Raw genomic sequence first — 15,904 nt, 5'->3', positions numbered from 1 at the left:
TAAAGAATTGCCTCATTGAATAAAAAGTAAATAGAAAACAAAGACACTTTTATGAATTAGTTTATTTACAAATGAACATACATAAATCATACACATAGTCATGTTTCACGCATAGAACCTCACAGTTAATAAAGTTTAATAAAATATGAATAAAGAAAACAAATGGTTTTATGAAATAAATACATACATGATATAAATAAAGTAATGAAACAATCACGCTTTAATTGCTTAAATAGTTAGTAATTTATTATAGTTGCTTACTTTCACGCTTTTTCGGAAGATTTTTCCAGAGTTAAGAAAATTTATGCATTATTTTATTCTTGGTTTAATAAATTTGAATAAAAATAGTTTTGATGTACACAATAACTCAGGCGTTAGATATATATAAAAAAACTAGAATAATCATGCTATGGTGCTTTCAAGTGTTGGGAAATTCTATAATTTTGCTTGAAATTAAGCCATATAGTATCTTCAATTTCACTACTGCTTGGAGTAAATTTGCGCAAAAAGCGTAAAAAAATGTTTTATGAAGTAGGCATTCAGTGAATATTTTTGTTAGGCCGACCGGTATGTGGAGTGAGCTGACAGAAAGCATCAGAAAGGTTTTAAGTTCGAATCCCGAACAAGGCATGTATGTTCTTTCATTCTCTGTATCTGTCTTTACTTGTAATTTTGTTCGCTGACGAGATTCGAATAGGGAACTGTTTTAATAGCCTTTTATTAAGTTTTTGTTCTTTTAAAAATATTCAGTAATCTCTTCCTCTCTCTCTTTTTTGCTTCATTTGACGCGAGTTTATAAAAATAAAGATCTCGTGATGGAAAATACCTTCGTAATTTTAAGTTTTCATTTTAAGGCTGTTTTTCGATAGTTCTATTTTCACGTGAAATAATTCTTTTTTTGCGAATAATATGCTTTTTTTTATAACTGCAGCGAGTTTGCAAGAGTTATTCAGGTCAAATTTAGCCTATCTCTAGCCAGTGTTCTCTATGCATGTACTGAAAATGATGCAAGACGTCAATGTTACGAAAAACCACAGTTTTGTGAAAGTGAAAATCATTTGAGATCTAGTTTTTTAATATTAAAGCGTTACTACAACACTGCATTATTTGAGTTTAAAAAAATGTGCAAAATTAAGAATTATTCATTAATTTTAATTGTCATATAAGTCTAAAAACTTCGCCAAACTGGCGATTTTTTGAAAAGTTTCACTTTTAAAATATTTAACCGTTCTATGCCATTCCTTCCGACAAGATGGAACGCATAGTCTAAAGATCTGGCTTAGCCTCTCAAAATTAAAGCATTGAAACTGTGGCTTTTTATTTTCCATTGCGGAAGTGCTCCGATATACATTTTTCAATTTTAATTCATAAACCTAAAACTCTTAAAATTTTAAAATAATCCTCACTAAATTTGGCAATAATTTCGTTTTAATTGAGGCTGTCCGTTATCTGGTTTCTTGCGAAGAATCTCAGAAATATCATGTTAAATAGGGTGATAATAGCGACTACAAACTTAAAGGTAAGGTAAAATTGAGAATCACCATAAAGATTGAGAATTGCATAGCAACGCATGGCCATCATCACACGTACACAGCTAGGTATGCTGTCCTATTATGAGCAGGCTGTTCGCAAGCATTTGAACCAGCATCTTTATTCATCTGAACTATCTAATTTTATGTTTCCTAACAAATTGTAGAAAATTGAATTCAAATTAGATTAGAAACAGCTGTTTTATTGTAGTTCATTGATTTGGAGAAAAAATTGGCTGCGAGTTCTACAAAATTGTCGGCAAGTAAATAAACTACTGATGAGCAGGTTTTTCTGGCTACTGAAAAATGGCTAAATTGGGCTAATTTGAATGACAATTCAAATTCTGATTTCGACGATAATTATTAAAAAAACATGAAATTTTTATAAAATTAAGATAATTTACGTGAATGAAAGTACTGTGCAGTCAGTCCATAAAAGAAAAGCACCTCTAACGGTGTACGATGACAATTCCAAGTAAGGGTCGATATGCAATTTTCAATCACGATGGTGTGCACTATACCTTCCTCCCAAGTGTGTTACTGCAGTACTGGATCATTCTTCATGCTATTGATGCTATTTAGTCAACTAAATAACACATTTCTGGTTCGAATTACATCACAGCAGCACCCTATTATTCAGTTCATGAAAACATTTCCCAATTATTCACCATGATTAGTATCGAAAACTGTGAGATCTGCGATTGGTTCTGGCGTGTCGGATTGGCATTGGAGGATACAGAATCTCTCTCGATTCGTATTTCCAATCCGTACGATCGTATTTAGGATTATACCGATCGTACATACTGCTTCGATAAAAGGAATCCACAAAAGGAGAATCGTGTACAGATGCCGTGGTCACACTTTCTCTGTCGTTTCCTCTGTCCATTCGACGCCGTATGAAAAGCAGGAGAAATACATTGACGCAAGCAGAAACCAAAAGCGATATGACCAAAGCTGCCCCGCCTATTAGGTACTCAAGAGGAATTGGTAGACCTGTGATACCTGAAGTTACAGTAGCTGAGGAGTTGGGAAGAGGAGTTGCTTTGGGTGGTGGAAACTCTGCTTCGACAATTCCTTGTCCTATATAACAATAAATCATAGTATTAAATCATAAAGTACAAAGTACAGTTACAAATATGTACATCAGGCAAAAAGAAAAAAAAGCTGTAAAATTTATTGACTATTTTCGGCAAAACCGAAAAATGGCACCAAACAACACGATTATTTGCTAACAATGGAAAATAAAAGAAACCGTGGAAAAGAAAAACCATGTACTTGGTATGTAGTTTACTCTTTTTGGCGAAAAACTGAGTTATTTGTATTGTTGGATTGGCGAAGAAAAATACCTCTGAAATCACATGGTTGTGGAAGGCGTGTTAAAGTTACAACAATTACACTCGGATTATTATCACGTTGAATCAAATTTCTGTTGTTGTTGTTAAGACCAGGTCCAGAAGGGCCCGTCGCGTCAGTTCCCCATTTATCTGCAGAAAGTCCCGATCAACCAGCAGCTGCTTAAAAGAAGAGCCAAGTCAAACAAGAAGGTGATCAGGACTTGCAGGTTGTGAGCAGGAACAAGGTTGGGAAGTCTTCTCCCCATTTTGAAACCTTAAACACTTAAGATGGCCACTACGGAATCTGGCCGTGGCCGATTGGAAAGGCCGAGCGCCGCAGCATGTTAATGATAGGCCAGGGTGGTTATCAGCATACCACTGAGAATCAAATTTCTGATGAAATTCAATTGAATACTTGCAAGTGACATTACGCGTGTTAGTCGAACCTGATTGGCTGCTGAATCGCGGCNGCTAACAATGGAAAATTAAAAAAACCGTGGAAAAGAAAAACCAGGTATTTGGTATATAGTTTACCCTTTTTGGTGAAAAACTGAGTTGTTTGGATTGTTGGATTGGAGAAGAAAAATACCTCTGAAATCACATAGTTGTGGAGGGCGTGTTAAAGTTACAACAATTACACTCGGATTATTATCACGTTGAATCAAATTTCTGTTGTTGTTGTTGTTACACATCCCCCTGGAAAAGGAAAGCCTAAACCAGGTCCAGAAGGCCCCGTCGCGTCAGTTCCCCATATATCTGCAGAAAGTCCCGATCAACCAGCAGCTGCTTAAAAGAAGAGCCAAGTCAAAAAAGAAGGTGATCAGGACTTGCAGGTTGTGAGCAGGAACAAGGTTGGGAAGTCTTCTCCCCATTTTGAAACCTTAAACACTTAAGATGGCCACTACGGAATCTGGCCATGGCCGATTGGAAAGGCCGAGGGCCGCAGCATGTTAATGATAGGCCAGGGCGGTTATCAGCATACCACTGAGAATCAAATTTCTGATCAAATTCAATTGAATACTTGCAAGTGACATTACGCGTGTTAGTCGAACCTGATTGGCTGCTNAATTATAAAAAAAAAAAAAAAAAAAAAAATGGCCTGTGACAACAACAACTGAAGAATAATTGTCTCTATAAGATTGTCTCACTGAATTCGTGTTTTAATTTGTTTGTTTACATTGAAAACAGGGCTTTTATTATGCAATAATTACCAGCTGCTCTCGGCACACGATGATCTTCATCCATAACCGTTACTTCATTAGTAACTGTCAGAGTATGACTATCTTCTGGTGGAGCTGATCTCTTCCTTCTTCCATAGGACATTCCTAGATAATCACCACAATCTGCCTGCAACAACAAAAGTATATGGTTATTCTTTCTGGATATAATTTGCTTGCAACTAAATTAAGAACTCAATTGTGGGTGGACCCTAAATTTCACAGATGGACCATAAATAAACAGTTTCATTAGAAACATAGCTAAAAAATCTCGCAATTCTAACGTAATTGTGAGAAAAAATAATGCCTTATGCATTTCTTGCGGAAGACTCGGTTATTTTACACTTTTGCAAACTTGGCAATTATCTTAGAGATATTTGGCGATCATTCTGGAGACATAATGATAGTTCCGGAAAATTCGGTTTTATTGGAAAATTTACGGAGTTATACGAGAATCCAGGGTTTCCTCGCCAAGTCTATATAAATAGGAGTGCGTTTCCTCTGCTTGTGACTCCTCAACTCATTTTGGACTTCTCCAATTTCTGTAACCAGTTCTCTTCGTATGCATCCTCTACTTCATGATGAATGGGAAAAGGGCCATTGCACGGCCTCACGTGCCCAGTTCTACCAGACAGACCAGACCAGGTCTGCTTGTGATTGTAATTGCGTTCTGACCTGAATTATATCACTGACCCGTCTGAGTTTGTAAAGCCTGTGTCTTGTTGTGTACTACACTGTTATTTGAACTGTTAATGCGTGCTAGAAATAGCTGTATGTTCTGGAAGATTCCGCTAAAAAAATTTTTTGAATTCGTTAATCTCCAATCAAGACGAACCCCTGTACTCGGGACAGTAACAAACAATGAACATTTTACATTTAAAAAAACTGAATATCTTCTGCTAGCTACAAAAAAAGGAGAAACACTTGCACATTTTTATAAAAAGAAAAGGAAGAAAGGAGAAACATTTGCACATTTTTATATCTGCATTATTTTTCAATAAATATAATATTGGCGATAAAAATTTCAGCTTGAAAAAATTAAATTGTGAGTAAAGTTGATATTACTATTTCGTCTTTTTCAAGAAAAGGAATCTGTTTTCAAAAAAGGACACTGACTGCTAATGAGTAAAAGTCCTTATTTTGAAACTATGGCAAACTACAGAAAAATAGGGAAATCTTAAGTAAAAGAAAAAAAAAGGATTATTTATTTCTAATCGAGATATCAGTAGTACAATCGAAATCGAGTTATATCAGAAGAATGTCGAATTTTTTTTAATATAGTACTCATAGTATGCGTTTTTACACCGGTATAGTAAAATATTGCCACTAACATTTTTTCTAAAGATCAGACAATCATATGTAGCGAACTTATGTGACAAGAAATGTCTAACAGGGCATCACAATCTGCGAATAATTTTAACACATATACACATTGAGCCTGTGATCAGGTAATCAGGCTGTGATTTTAATAAGTGTTGATGTAACTGAACAATTATTAGTGATACGTAACACATTTTTAATTATAAAAGCGCTAAGAAACACCTTTCTCTAAATGAGTAAACATTTTCAGGAATTCTTAATAAGTCCATAATCCATAATGCTTGAAGTTCAATATTCGAGACAAGTTAATTTCTAAAAAAAAAGTGTATCAAAAGAAGTTTTTTGTTGTTGAATAGTTAAGGCTTAGTATAATAAATACATTATAAATTGAAAACCATTCATTTAGATTTGTACTACTATAACTAGGATTCAAAAAAAATTAAATAAAATAATAGTTAAATGGAAGTGAACTGTGAAATTTCCACTTAACTTAAACGTGGATGTTCAACCACTTCTAATATATAGTTACTATCACTACATTATAAAATCTAGTATATTAACTCGCTAATTTTAAAATCAAAACTTTTAATCTAGTAATCAAATTAACGCATACATTTGATGTAATAATTGAACAATTTGATCTAATGATTAAAAGATTTTGATCTAATAATTAATTTTAAGACCAAAACATTTGATCTAATAATCAAATTAATGCAAACATTTGATCTAATAATCAAATTAACGCAAACATTTGACCTAATAATTGAAACATTTGATCTAATATTTGAAACATTTGATCTGTTAATAAAAAAATTTGATTTAATAATTAATTTTAAGATTAAATATTTGATCTGATAATCAAATGAACGCAATTAAACTTGTAAATTTATAGCATCCATGGCTGCTACTAGTGACTCGTATACGGCTTCTAGAATAATAGCAGTTGTAAGCGAATTATGTGTTAGAATTCTCTTATTCACGGACTAATCGCGAGCGTAGTTCGTGGTTTTCCTTTCCTAGTTACGCAAATGTCAGTTAGTTTAATTGTCAGCCACAAAGCATATATTTATATAATTACATACAAACATTGGGTGCATTAGTCACAATGCTTGATCTAGGAGTTTCCTGGTCTTTTGGGTTTGGTTCAAAATTATAAGTCTATGGAGTTTTTATCATTAGTGATTATAACTACAATATAGATCGAAAAGTTCACTAGTTATAAAATGTCAGCTTTGAAAATCAAATCTTTTTAAAGTTCAAATAAAACTCAAATGAATCTTCTTCCCCCCTTATGATCAAACGTTTACAACATGATGGGACATGAATGATAAAAAAGGTTCTCCTGACAAGAAAAGGCAAGGGGTTTTCCGTTATTCATCACCGTATGTAACGTTCTTTAAATAGATAGTGCAACCATAATCACTTGGAGCAGACGATTTCAGACCACTTCGCATCGAAACCTCATTATCTAACCGCACTCTCAGGCGCTTTTTCTTTCGAAGTGAACTGATTGGCCAGTTGCCAATCCAATCCAATCAAATTGCTCGCCTACTGAACACACACAATTTTTATTCCATCATCCGACGTTGATTTCTTGTCTGAAATAATATTGAATCCTTGTAGTTTCAGTTTTAACTGACACTGGATAAAAATCTATTTTGATAATTTAAGTTATAAGCATTTGGTACTTTGAGTGGGAAGAAACTGGCGGCTTTTAATAATTTCTTCTTTCCAAAAATTATAAAGAAAGCTGATTGCCGCGTCTTATTTTATCGCAAAATTATATTTTTAGCGTGTGATTGGAATTTTTTTTTTAAAGTTTTATTTTGCATGGTACTTTTTACTAGTACATTATACAGATTTTTATTCAGATTAAAGACTTTTTCAATTAAATAAAAGTCATTAAAGTCATTATTTTGCAAGCTTCAAACCTTTTTTTAAGTCTTAATGAATGTAATTTAAACAAATTGAATTCAAAATAGTATCACGCTTTATAAAATTGATCTAAAATGGGCTAACAATTAATTTACGTTATGCTGTGTATTCTATTCTATGTCAATCAAACACGATTTAATATACCATCTTTTTAGGAATCAAAAAGGTTTCAACTTACCTTTCTTTGAACGAAACTCAAATAAAAACACATTGTTGATAAAGAAATAAATAACTAAAACTGATTTAAGATACGCAGTGCTTTAACAATTTTTTGGAAGCACTGTTTGAACTGTTTGTCTATGTTGGGGGTTCGAGACAATAAACATCTATTTTTAGATTTTTAATTTTTAATAAGTGGGGTGAACATTGCGGTATGAGTTCGCTAGCAACCTTGGCCCCAGTTGGACTCAAAATTGGTTCAATATGGGATCTATGTAAACATGCTCCGAGAGACCAATATTGGGATATCTAGATTTTTAAATATGGGTCCTATGCAGTGTCAATATCGGTCTATATAGGGCCAATATAGGACTTGTATTAGCTGGATAAGGATTATAAAATATCGGGTGAATCTGGTAATTCTATATAGGGCCGATACTGGTTGTAAAGTGGCAATAAAATATCGGTTGAATCGGACAATTCCATATAGGGACCATATCGGAAAATATCGGAAATACCCTTTGAACCCACATTGAGCCAATATTCGTGAATGTAGGTCCAATGAGGGCCCAAGTTATTTTGCTGCTACGGTTGATGAAAACTTCCCTTCAGTTGCCAGTCGAATTCTAATCTATGCTGTATTTAATTTTGAAAAAATGTTAATTTTGCGCTGCATATAAAGAAAGTCAAAGCAACGTGAAAAATCGCAAGTAAGGAAACATTAAACAAGTATATGGTTGTTTCGGCACTGTAACGATCGAATTACGGTATAGAGTGTCGGGACTTTGGGTGCATCATCCTTAAAATCCATCTTACCGTCGAATTTATTTTTACCCTAAAATATGATACCATAAATTTTACAGTAATATTAATTTAATTAGAAAGGTTCAGTGATTTTAACGGTAATTATAATTGTAAAATTACGGTTCATCAGATTTTTTTGTTCCGTAGCCATGTTCTGGCAAAAACGGATTTTACTGTAATTTCTGAGTGCCGGTCATTTTTACAGTGTAGGCGACAGGCATGATACGATACATCCCTAGTATGCGCACTCTGAAAAATTGATTTAATACGAACCATAATATTGATACTTTGATCCATAAAATAGTGCAAATTTTTTGCAACCTCGATAGCGTGTGAAATTGAATCATGTTTTCATTCAAGGTGAATCCGGGTACAGTGTCATAAAGTTTAAGAAGTGTGTCAATATGATTCACCATGGCATCATATTAAGGATTCAGTAAATTTGAATAAGATTTTGGTTCAATACACGCTATAATTTATTAAAGTGTATTGTATATAGATCCTGGGTTAGAACTCCATAGCAACATATGCATGCATACTTTGTATCATCTGGAAATGTTACATCGTGAGAAAATGTGGATCGCGTTGAGTCATAACATCGAGCAAATTTATTACAACCATAATATGTTGCCAGTTGACGTGAAAATGAAGTCTTCTTTGACTTTATTACACTATATTTTGGTAATTTGATATTACACTGAGAAAAAATGCATGCTCAAAACTACCAGGATATGGTAAAATTTACAGTGTTTTTGGCTCTATGAGAACACCAAATAGCTCGGTGATTTTTATCGAATTGCTTTGGTAATGGTTTGGTAAAATTAACAGTAAAATATTGTTTTATAATATGTGGCAAAATTTGGTACATATGGTAAAATTTAGTATTTTTATCATGACACCTAGATCGATCGTTCTCTGATTCAGGTCAAAAATTACGATCTGCGGATGAATGAATGGATGTATGAATGGGTCCACCCTATAAACAGGTGTGGCAGAAGTCGAATTCATGGCCAAAGATGGCGCCACTGGAAAACAAGAACAATCGCACCCCTCTGCCTAAACAGGCATACGTCAACAACATCATGACGCCTTAGAGTAGAGGTTCTTAACCTGTGGTTCATGAACCCTTTAGGGGTCCATGGGTCAAATTTTGGGGGTCCGCCGACTATTCCTAATTTTTAAAATTTTTGGAACCCTTCCCATTGGTTGTAAAATGAGCTGTGACAGCTATAATTCCATTTGCTACAGTGTATCTTTGCGAAGCGGGATTTTCGACACTTGTGACAATAAAAACAAAACATCGAAATCGATTGAATGTTGAACATGATATGCGCGTTGCCTTGTTGAAAACCATTCCCCAATTCAATTTATTAATTAAGAAGAAACCGCAAAAACCTTCACATTAGAAATATTTATTTTAAAAATTTTGTATACTATTAAAATAATAAAATTATATGTTTTGTAATAATTGATGTTTTTTGCAATTATTTTTTTCACTGGGGGTGGTCCGTGACTCCTTAAAATTTTTTAAAAGGGGTCCATTCTACTAAAAAGGTTAAGAAACACTGCCTTAGAGCATGGTATAAAAATCATTTATTCTGATGTTGAATTTACTTTTCACTTTTGTATTTTTCATTAAATGTGTAAACAAAAATTTTGAATTTCCGGTTTTTGTCACCACATGAACGAAAAAATTACCAAATCAATTGTTTAAATACCCTTAATGGATACGAAGTTCATTTTAACTGCTTTCTTCAAGGTTGTAGCAAAGTATCGATACTATAGTTTGACGTAGAACCAATTTTTTCAAGAGTTCTTCTCAGTCAAATGTATCTCCTAAACTTTATAAAGTTATGATCATCTCGAAAAATTTATCGCTTTTTCACTCTTCTCTAATATTCAATTCTATAAGTTTATTTAACTGTATCTAAAAGAAAATCTCATTAAACAAAGGTCCAGACGTATGCTTTAAATTTAATGCATTAACTTCATAACACATAATGAAACTATAAAACACATGTGTTTGATCATAAAAGTTTCCTGGAAGGAAGGGCAAACGTTCTATCCTGTGGCGCCATTCGAATATAGAACAAAGAAAAGGGAACAGAATTGCATAACCAAAGTCCTATATGGAAAAAAATACTGACGTGGGTACCCTTGACCACTTAGAGTGTACTTTAGTCAAACTGCGGTCAATCGGAACTAAGCACCGATTCCACTCAGATTAATTGTTTGTGTCGAACAAACTCTCGGTGCCGTGAGCCTAGCAGAGTGAAAATGGTCATTCAGGCGATTATCTTACAGTTGGTTGAGACCATCATTAGGATGTGGTCACTTGTTTGAAGATGGCCGACTGGAAGTGTTTTAGGAGAATCTTTTGGTTACTCGGAAAAAGTCACTGAAGCTGAAGTTATGCTTCACTCTGAGTCGGAAGTTATTTCGATTCATTTGTGGTTTAACGAAACCAAAGCTTTAATGAAAAGAAAATTAAAAAAAAATAAATAATAATTCCATGGTATAGTTTTGAAGTGCTCAGAATTAAAGGTACTCGCGAGTTTTTTTTCACTCAATTCTACAAAGAAATATGTAAAGAGTTTCCACTCTAATGCTGGAGTATGTCAAAAGGCGACGAGTATTATATTCAAAGCGCGACAAAATGGCAACATTCTCGCCCAAATAGTTTTAGCGCTACCTTACGGCAGACAACTTAACTAGCTTGATTGATGAGTTTATCATTTATTTTTTAAACCTATTTTCAATTGGGTACTTGCAACTCAAGAAGATCATTTATTCACAGACACGTGACATCTCGGATGCTTCGCTCATGCTCATGGATGGAAGTGTAAACGGAATTTCCCCCTGATCTATATAATTCCTCATATAATAATTATATATAATTGCGATATTATAAAATTCCCAACTTGTCAGGGAACAGATTTAGGGAAAGTTTTCAAACAGAATTAATTCGGGAACAATTTTATCCGAGAGCATGTGCAAAGCACGTTGCTTCACTTGCAAGTATCTAATTGAATTTATTGAGATCACTGCAATCTTTTGGTTATTTGTTTTATTTTAGTACTAGAAAATGCTTAGATGTTGATTCTTTACGGATTTCGTGTGCTAATGAAGCCAAAAGTACATTTCGTAAAGTAAAAGACGATTTAGTTAAAATTTTTTAACTTCTCGCTGTTTTTCATTTTATTTATTTCTTAATGTTCTTAAATTTATTCCAATGTTGACTAAAATACATATTTATAAAGATGACCTGCACTAATTCTTTTAATAGAAGAATTCTTTTAATAGAAAATTAGTGCATTTCTCTATTAAAAGAACTAATTCTTTTAATAGAGAAATGCACTAATTCTTTTAATAGAAGAATAATTATGGAAAATCGCATTTAATGTAGATTTTTTTCTCTTCTTTGTTTATGGTAGAACATTCATTACAAATAATAGAACTAAAATCTAAGATAAAAGATTCGAAATTTAATAAAAATTCTTATACTACTACATAAACGCACAGTGTAAAAAGGTATCAAAGCACTAATTTTTACGCAGACATTATCTTTAATTCAATAATTCTTATTAAAATAAAGTAATGAAAAAACAACAACTTTTGAAGATAATACTGTATATTGTAGTGCGCAAGTAAACAAAAATATGACGGACACTTAGTTATAAACTATACAGCGTCAACTATAGATGGTTGACTGAATATAAACAATCACAAGCTTCCTAAAACCGGAAGAAATTTAGTTAACTTCCTGTGTATCCCTCCGCTTATGTTATACTTACGAAGCGATGTGTGAACAGGCTTAATATTCTAGGAAGTTTTATTAAAGTGATTTATGTTTAAATTTGCGAGTAATTTTATCATTCATAAGAGTATTCTGTAATTTATTAAATTCTAACTGTTTGTGAGCCTAAAGCAAACAGAAGATAATTAATATCCCAACACAAATAAAGTGTAACGTTTGCCATATTTTAAGTGTTATCTCTTATTTGGCTATATTTGGGTAAAACAGCGCCGTTAGTCATTTTTTGGGTTGCATCTTGCAGGGTATAGCATGCTTGCGGAATCTTTCAAATTTTTATGTTGCTTGTTTCCTTTAAATTTAAATTTAAAAAATGTTTTTATTGTAAACACAAGTAGAATATTTGATGGCACCTTTTTTCAAGCTTAGGCGTAAAAATCAATCGGAAGTGTTATGACGAGTTTTTACCCCTAGCGCCATCTATGCTTAGCTTGGGGGTCAACCATACTATTCAAGCCGTGATGATTAAGGGGATAGAGCGTTCGCCTTCCAATGAGGTGAACTGGTTCCGAATCCCGGCGATTTCTGGTCGATACGAATTCCGCATCTGGCTTGCACCGACCACAGTGCTGACGTGAAATATCCTCAGTGGTACACTTATTATGGGTTAGAGTCCCCCTGCCATCAGGCTAACCGTGGGAGGTTTTCGTAGTTTTCCTCTTCATGTGACGCAAATGCGGGTTGGTTCCTTAAAAAAGTTCGACATGAAGGCAAATTTCTCCCAATACTTGATCCAGAAGTTCCCTTGTTTTCTGAATTGGGTTCAAAATTACAAGGCGACGGAACGACACAAAAATTGGATCGACTGTTCAACGACGGTTATAAAATAAAAACCATACTATTCAAATTTACAGTATCAACTAACCGTTAACCTTTAGCGTTGCTAGAGAAAGTAGTGGCTAGCTGGCTGGGTCTAAACCAAGTATTATCGTTGATGCTCAATTCAATGCTATCTAGATTGAAGATCGAGATTAGAAGCAATTTCATTTCCCCCATATATTGCCCCTAATAATAATTGCCCCCTTTGACAAATTTTAATATATTCTCAACATGGAACATAAATAACTTTTTATCTAATGATCGAATGTTGTCAAAAAATTCATGGAGGACAATTGGTATTGTCCTGTCATCATTTAGGGAAATATAAAATGCGTTGTCTTCGATTTGTATACCTTTTTGAGAGTTGGCAATTTTTGTTACATAATATGGATTATCGTCTTACCCATGGGCAATCGTGTTGGCATACTATAACGTTACACCTGAAAAACACTTTAGACCCATCTAAGAACCGAAAAACTCGAAAGGGAATGTAGAGGTAGTAATCTCCTGTTGTTCGACTTTGGTCGTCTACGTACACTTTGTCAGATATGGAGACATCTACAGGACAGCTGAAATAAAGATCAAAAATCATTGGTTAGAAAATATATTACATTTAGAAAAATATTTTTTTTTTTTTTGTTTAACAAAACTAAAACTGGGTTTGTTTCAAAAAGCAGGTTTAAGTGCTGGGAAAAATGATCTATATGTTTTTATGTAAAGACTTTTTTTATTTTTTTTTAATTTAAATAATTAGAAATTTTTATATGCGTTATAAGGAATACAAATCATTCAGAATCAGTTCTGAAATTTTTTGAAAATGCTTGCAAAGTTTCCAAAGCTAATTAGTTTTCAATTTGTTATTCAAAAAAATAGCTCAAAGCTCTGAAATTTATAATTGTGCTTTTAACAAAGTTGTGAATATTTAATAGTAATTTTTTTAAAAGCATACTTATTGCTTTATTTCTACAAGTTTTTCTGTAGTATCCTATTTATTTTAATTGAAATTTTTATTTTATTTCAGTAACTTATTAATGACTAAAAATTTAAATTTTTTGAAGACGAATTAGTTTTAAAGATTTTAATAAGTGATTTAAATTGTTAAGATTTTATGCTGGGACACATTTCAAATGGGTTTCACTTAGCGAGCGAAGCGGGCATGGTTTGCTTTGCAAACCATGTAAGACTGCATAGAAATTTTCGGGGTTTGGGGAGTGTCAGCGAACCCACTAGCAAAAACAACCATATGAGAAAACCCATATGACAAACCTATGAACGGTTCTTTAACAGATTAATGCATAAATAAAATTATTTTAAATATGCATTTAATTCACGCAGTTTAAGTATGCACGTTTATTTTAATAATAACCCTATGAAAAGATAACGTATAAAATAAACATCAATTCAACATGAAAGAAAAAATGCTATGCGTGTGTGGTCAGAAAGATCAATAAATAAGTTCCAGAAATTTCTTTCAAATTCCCCTCACAACTTTGTATAACAATGCCCATTGACCATTATACAAGAACATGATGTTTGGACGTCAATGGTCATAAAAGGCTTTTATAAAAGCAATTGATTCTTTGAGGAAGCAGAATACGGAATGGCAAAGATGTTTTCTTCAGAAATAATAATAAAAGGTCTCATATTTCTTCATGTATTGAAAACACAGAAATGACTGAGCCAAAAATAATTATGTATGTTCGAAAATATTGAAAAAAGTATATATTTAGTTTTAAACATTAGATGATGTAAAATGAATATAATATCTCTTAAATTTGAAGATGATTGTCAGCAATTTAAAAAAGTTTTGTTAAGTATTGCTAATTTGCGAATTGTTAATTTATAAATTTAGCGTTATAACTGGTTCTGATAAAAAAACTTTTTGTTTTAAAGGAACATTTAAGATGTTCCTTTAAGATGTAAAAATATATGTACTAAAAAGAACACCTGTCCCACCACTTTCCACTTCCAAATATTTCCCTTATAATACTTTTAAGACCTATTAGGAAGCATAAATCATTTTTCTAAGTTATCATTTTTTGAAATAATATTTAAAATTAAAAGTATATTGTTATAACAAATTTGGTGAGTTCACAACTGTCATTTAATATTTTTGCTTACCGAACGAACGGATGTATATTTTAAGAACAATTTTTGTATTCATTACTCTCTGCAGAAAGCTGAAAGTTAAATTCTAAATCATTTAACAAATCTCTTTAATCGTAACTCATCTATCTATCTATCTTATTATATAAAACGCTAATACGTACGTATGTATGTATCAATAAAATCGATGATATTTCTTTTCTCGCGCTGGCAACAGTTTTCATTTTTAATTGATTGGATTCGGCGCGCAAGAGCACGTAGTGAGCANATTTGGTAAGTGAAATATTTTTGCTTACCGAACGAACGGGTGTATATTTTTTAGCACCATTTTTGCATTTATTACTATCTACAGGAAGCTGAAAGTTAAATTCTAAATCATTTAAAAAAGTCTCTTTAATCGTAATTCATAATAGTATATTAATGTAATTTGCACCAAGGAATAATAATTGCAAAACTGTTAATAAGATCAGACACCGGTTTAAATAACTTCATCTTAAAATGTATCGTAGAATTACCCTATTCTAACAGCAATAATAATAAAATAATCCTCTTAAACTCTTAATTTAGAAAACAAACAAAATCAAAAACGAAGTAATAACAGTACGGGTAAATACATTTAAATTAGGAATGTAAAAATACTCATGGGAAAACAATGTCTTTATGATTTATATCAATTTTATGCTGATGGCAACTAAACCAATATGAAAATTAATGTGGGAAAACTGGTTCCTACCATGTGATTTTTCGACCAATAAAAATACACCGGCACAATAACGGAAAACATTGTTAGATCATTATGTTTTTATGTTAGATAAAGATGTCAGCAACCAACTTTTGACTTAAATATTTCATGTTAGTAAATCCAAT

The 15,904-nt window shown here is 32.7% G+C and overlaps 1 protein-coding gene across 1 annotated transcript in view; it reads right to left on the bottom strand.

The window, feature by feature from the left end:
* Positions 1–44: 44 nt before the first annotated feature.
* Positions 45–15,904, bottom strand: part of LOC107443610 (uncharacterized) — a 217,288-nt gene continuing 201,428 nt past the window's right edge. The window contains exons 8-10 of the mRNA XM_016057535.3: positions 13,335–13,500; positions 4,075–4,210; positions 45–2,609 (exon numbers count right to left, since the gene is read on the bottom strand). Of these exons, the coding sequence (XP_015913021.2) occupies positions 2,203–2,609; positions 4,075–4,210; positions 13,335–13,500 (709 nt within the window). The 3' untranslated portion in view covers positions 45–2,202. The remainder of the gene's footprint in view (positions 2,610–4,074; positions 4,211–13,334; positions 13,501–15,904) is intronic.

Source organism: Parasteatoda tepidariorum, chromosome 8 (assembly GCF_043381705.1).
Source record: "Parasteatoda tepidariorum isolate YZ-2023 chromosome 8, CAS_Ptep_4.0, whole genome shotgun sequence".
In the NCBI taxonomy this organism is placed as follows: Eukaryota; Metazoa; Arthropoda; class Arachnida; order Araneae; family Theridiidae; genus Parasteatoda; species Parasteatoda tepidariorum.
Note: the sequence above shows the minus strand (reverse complement) of the source record. Positions and strands in the feature narration are given on the sequence as shown.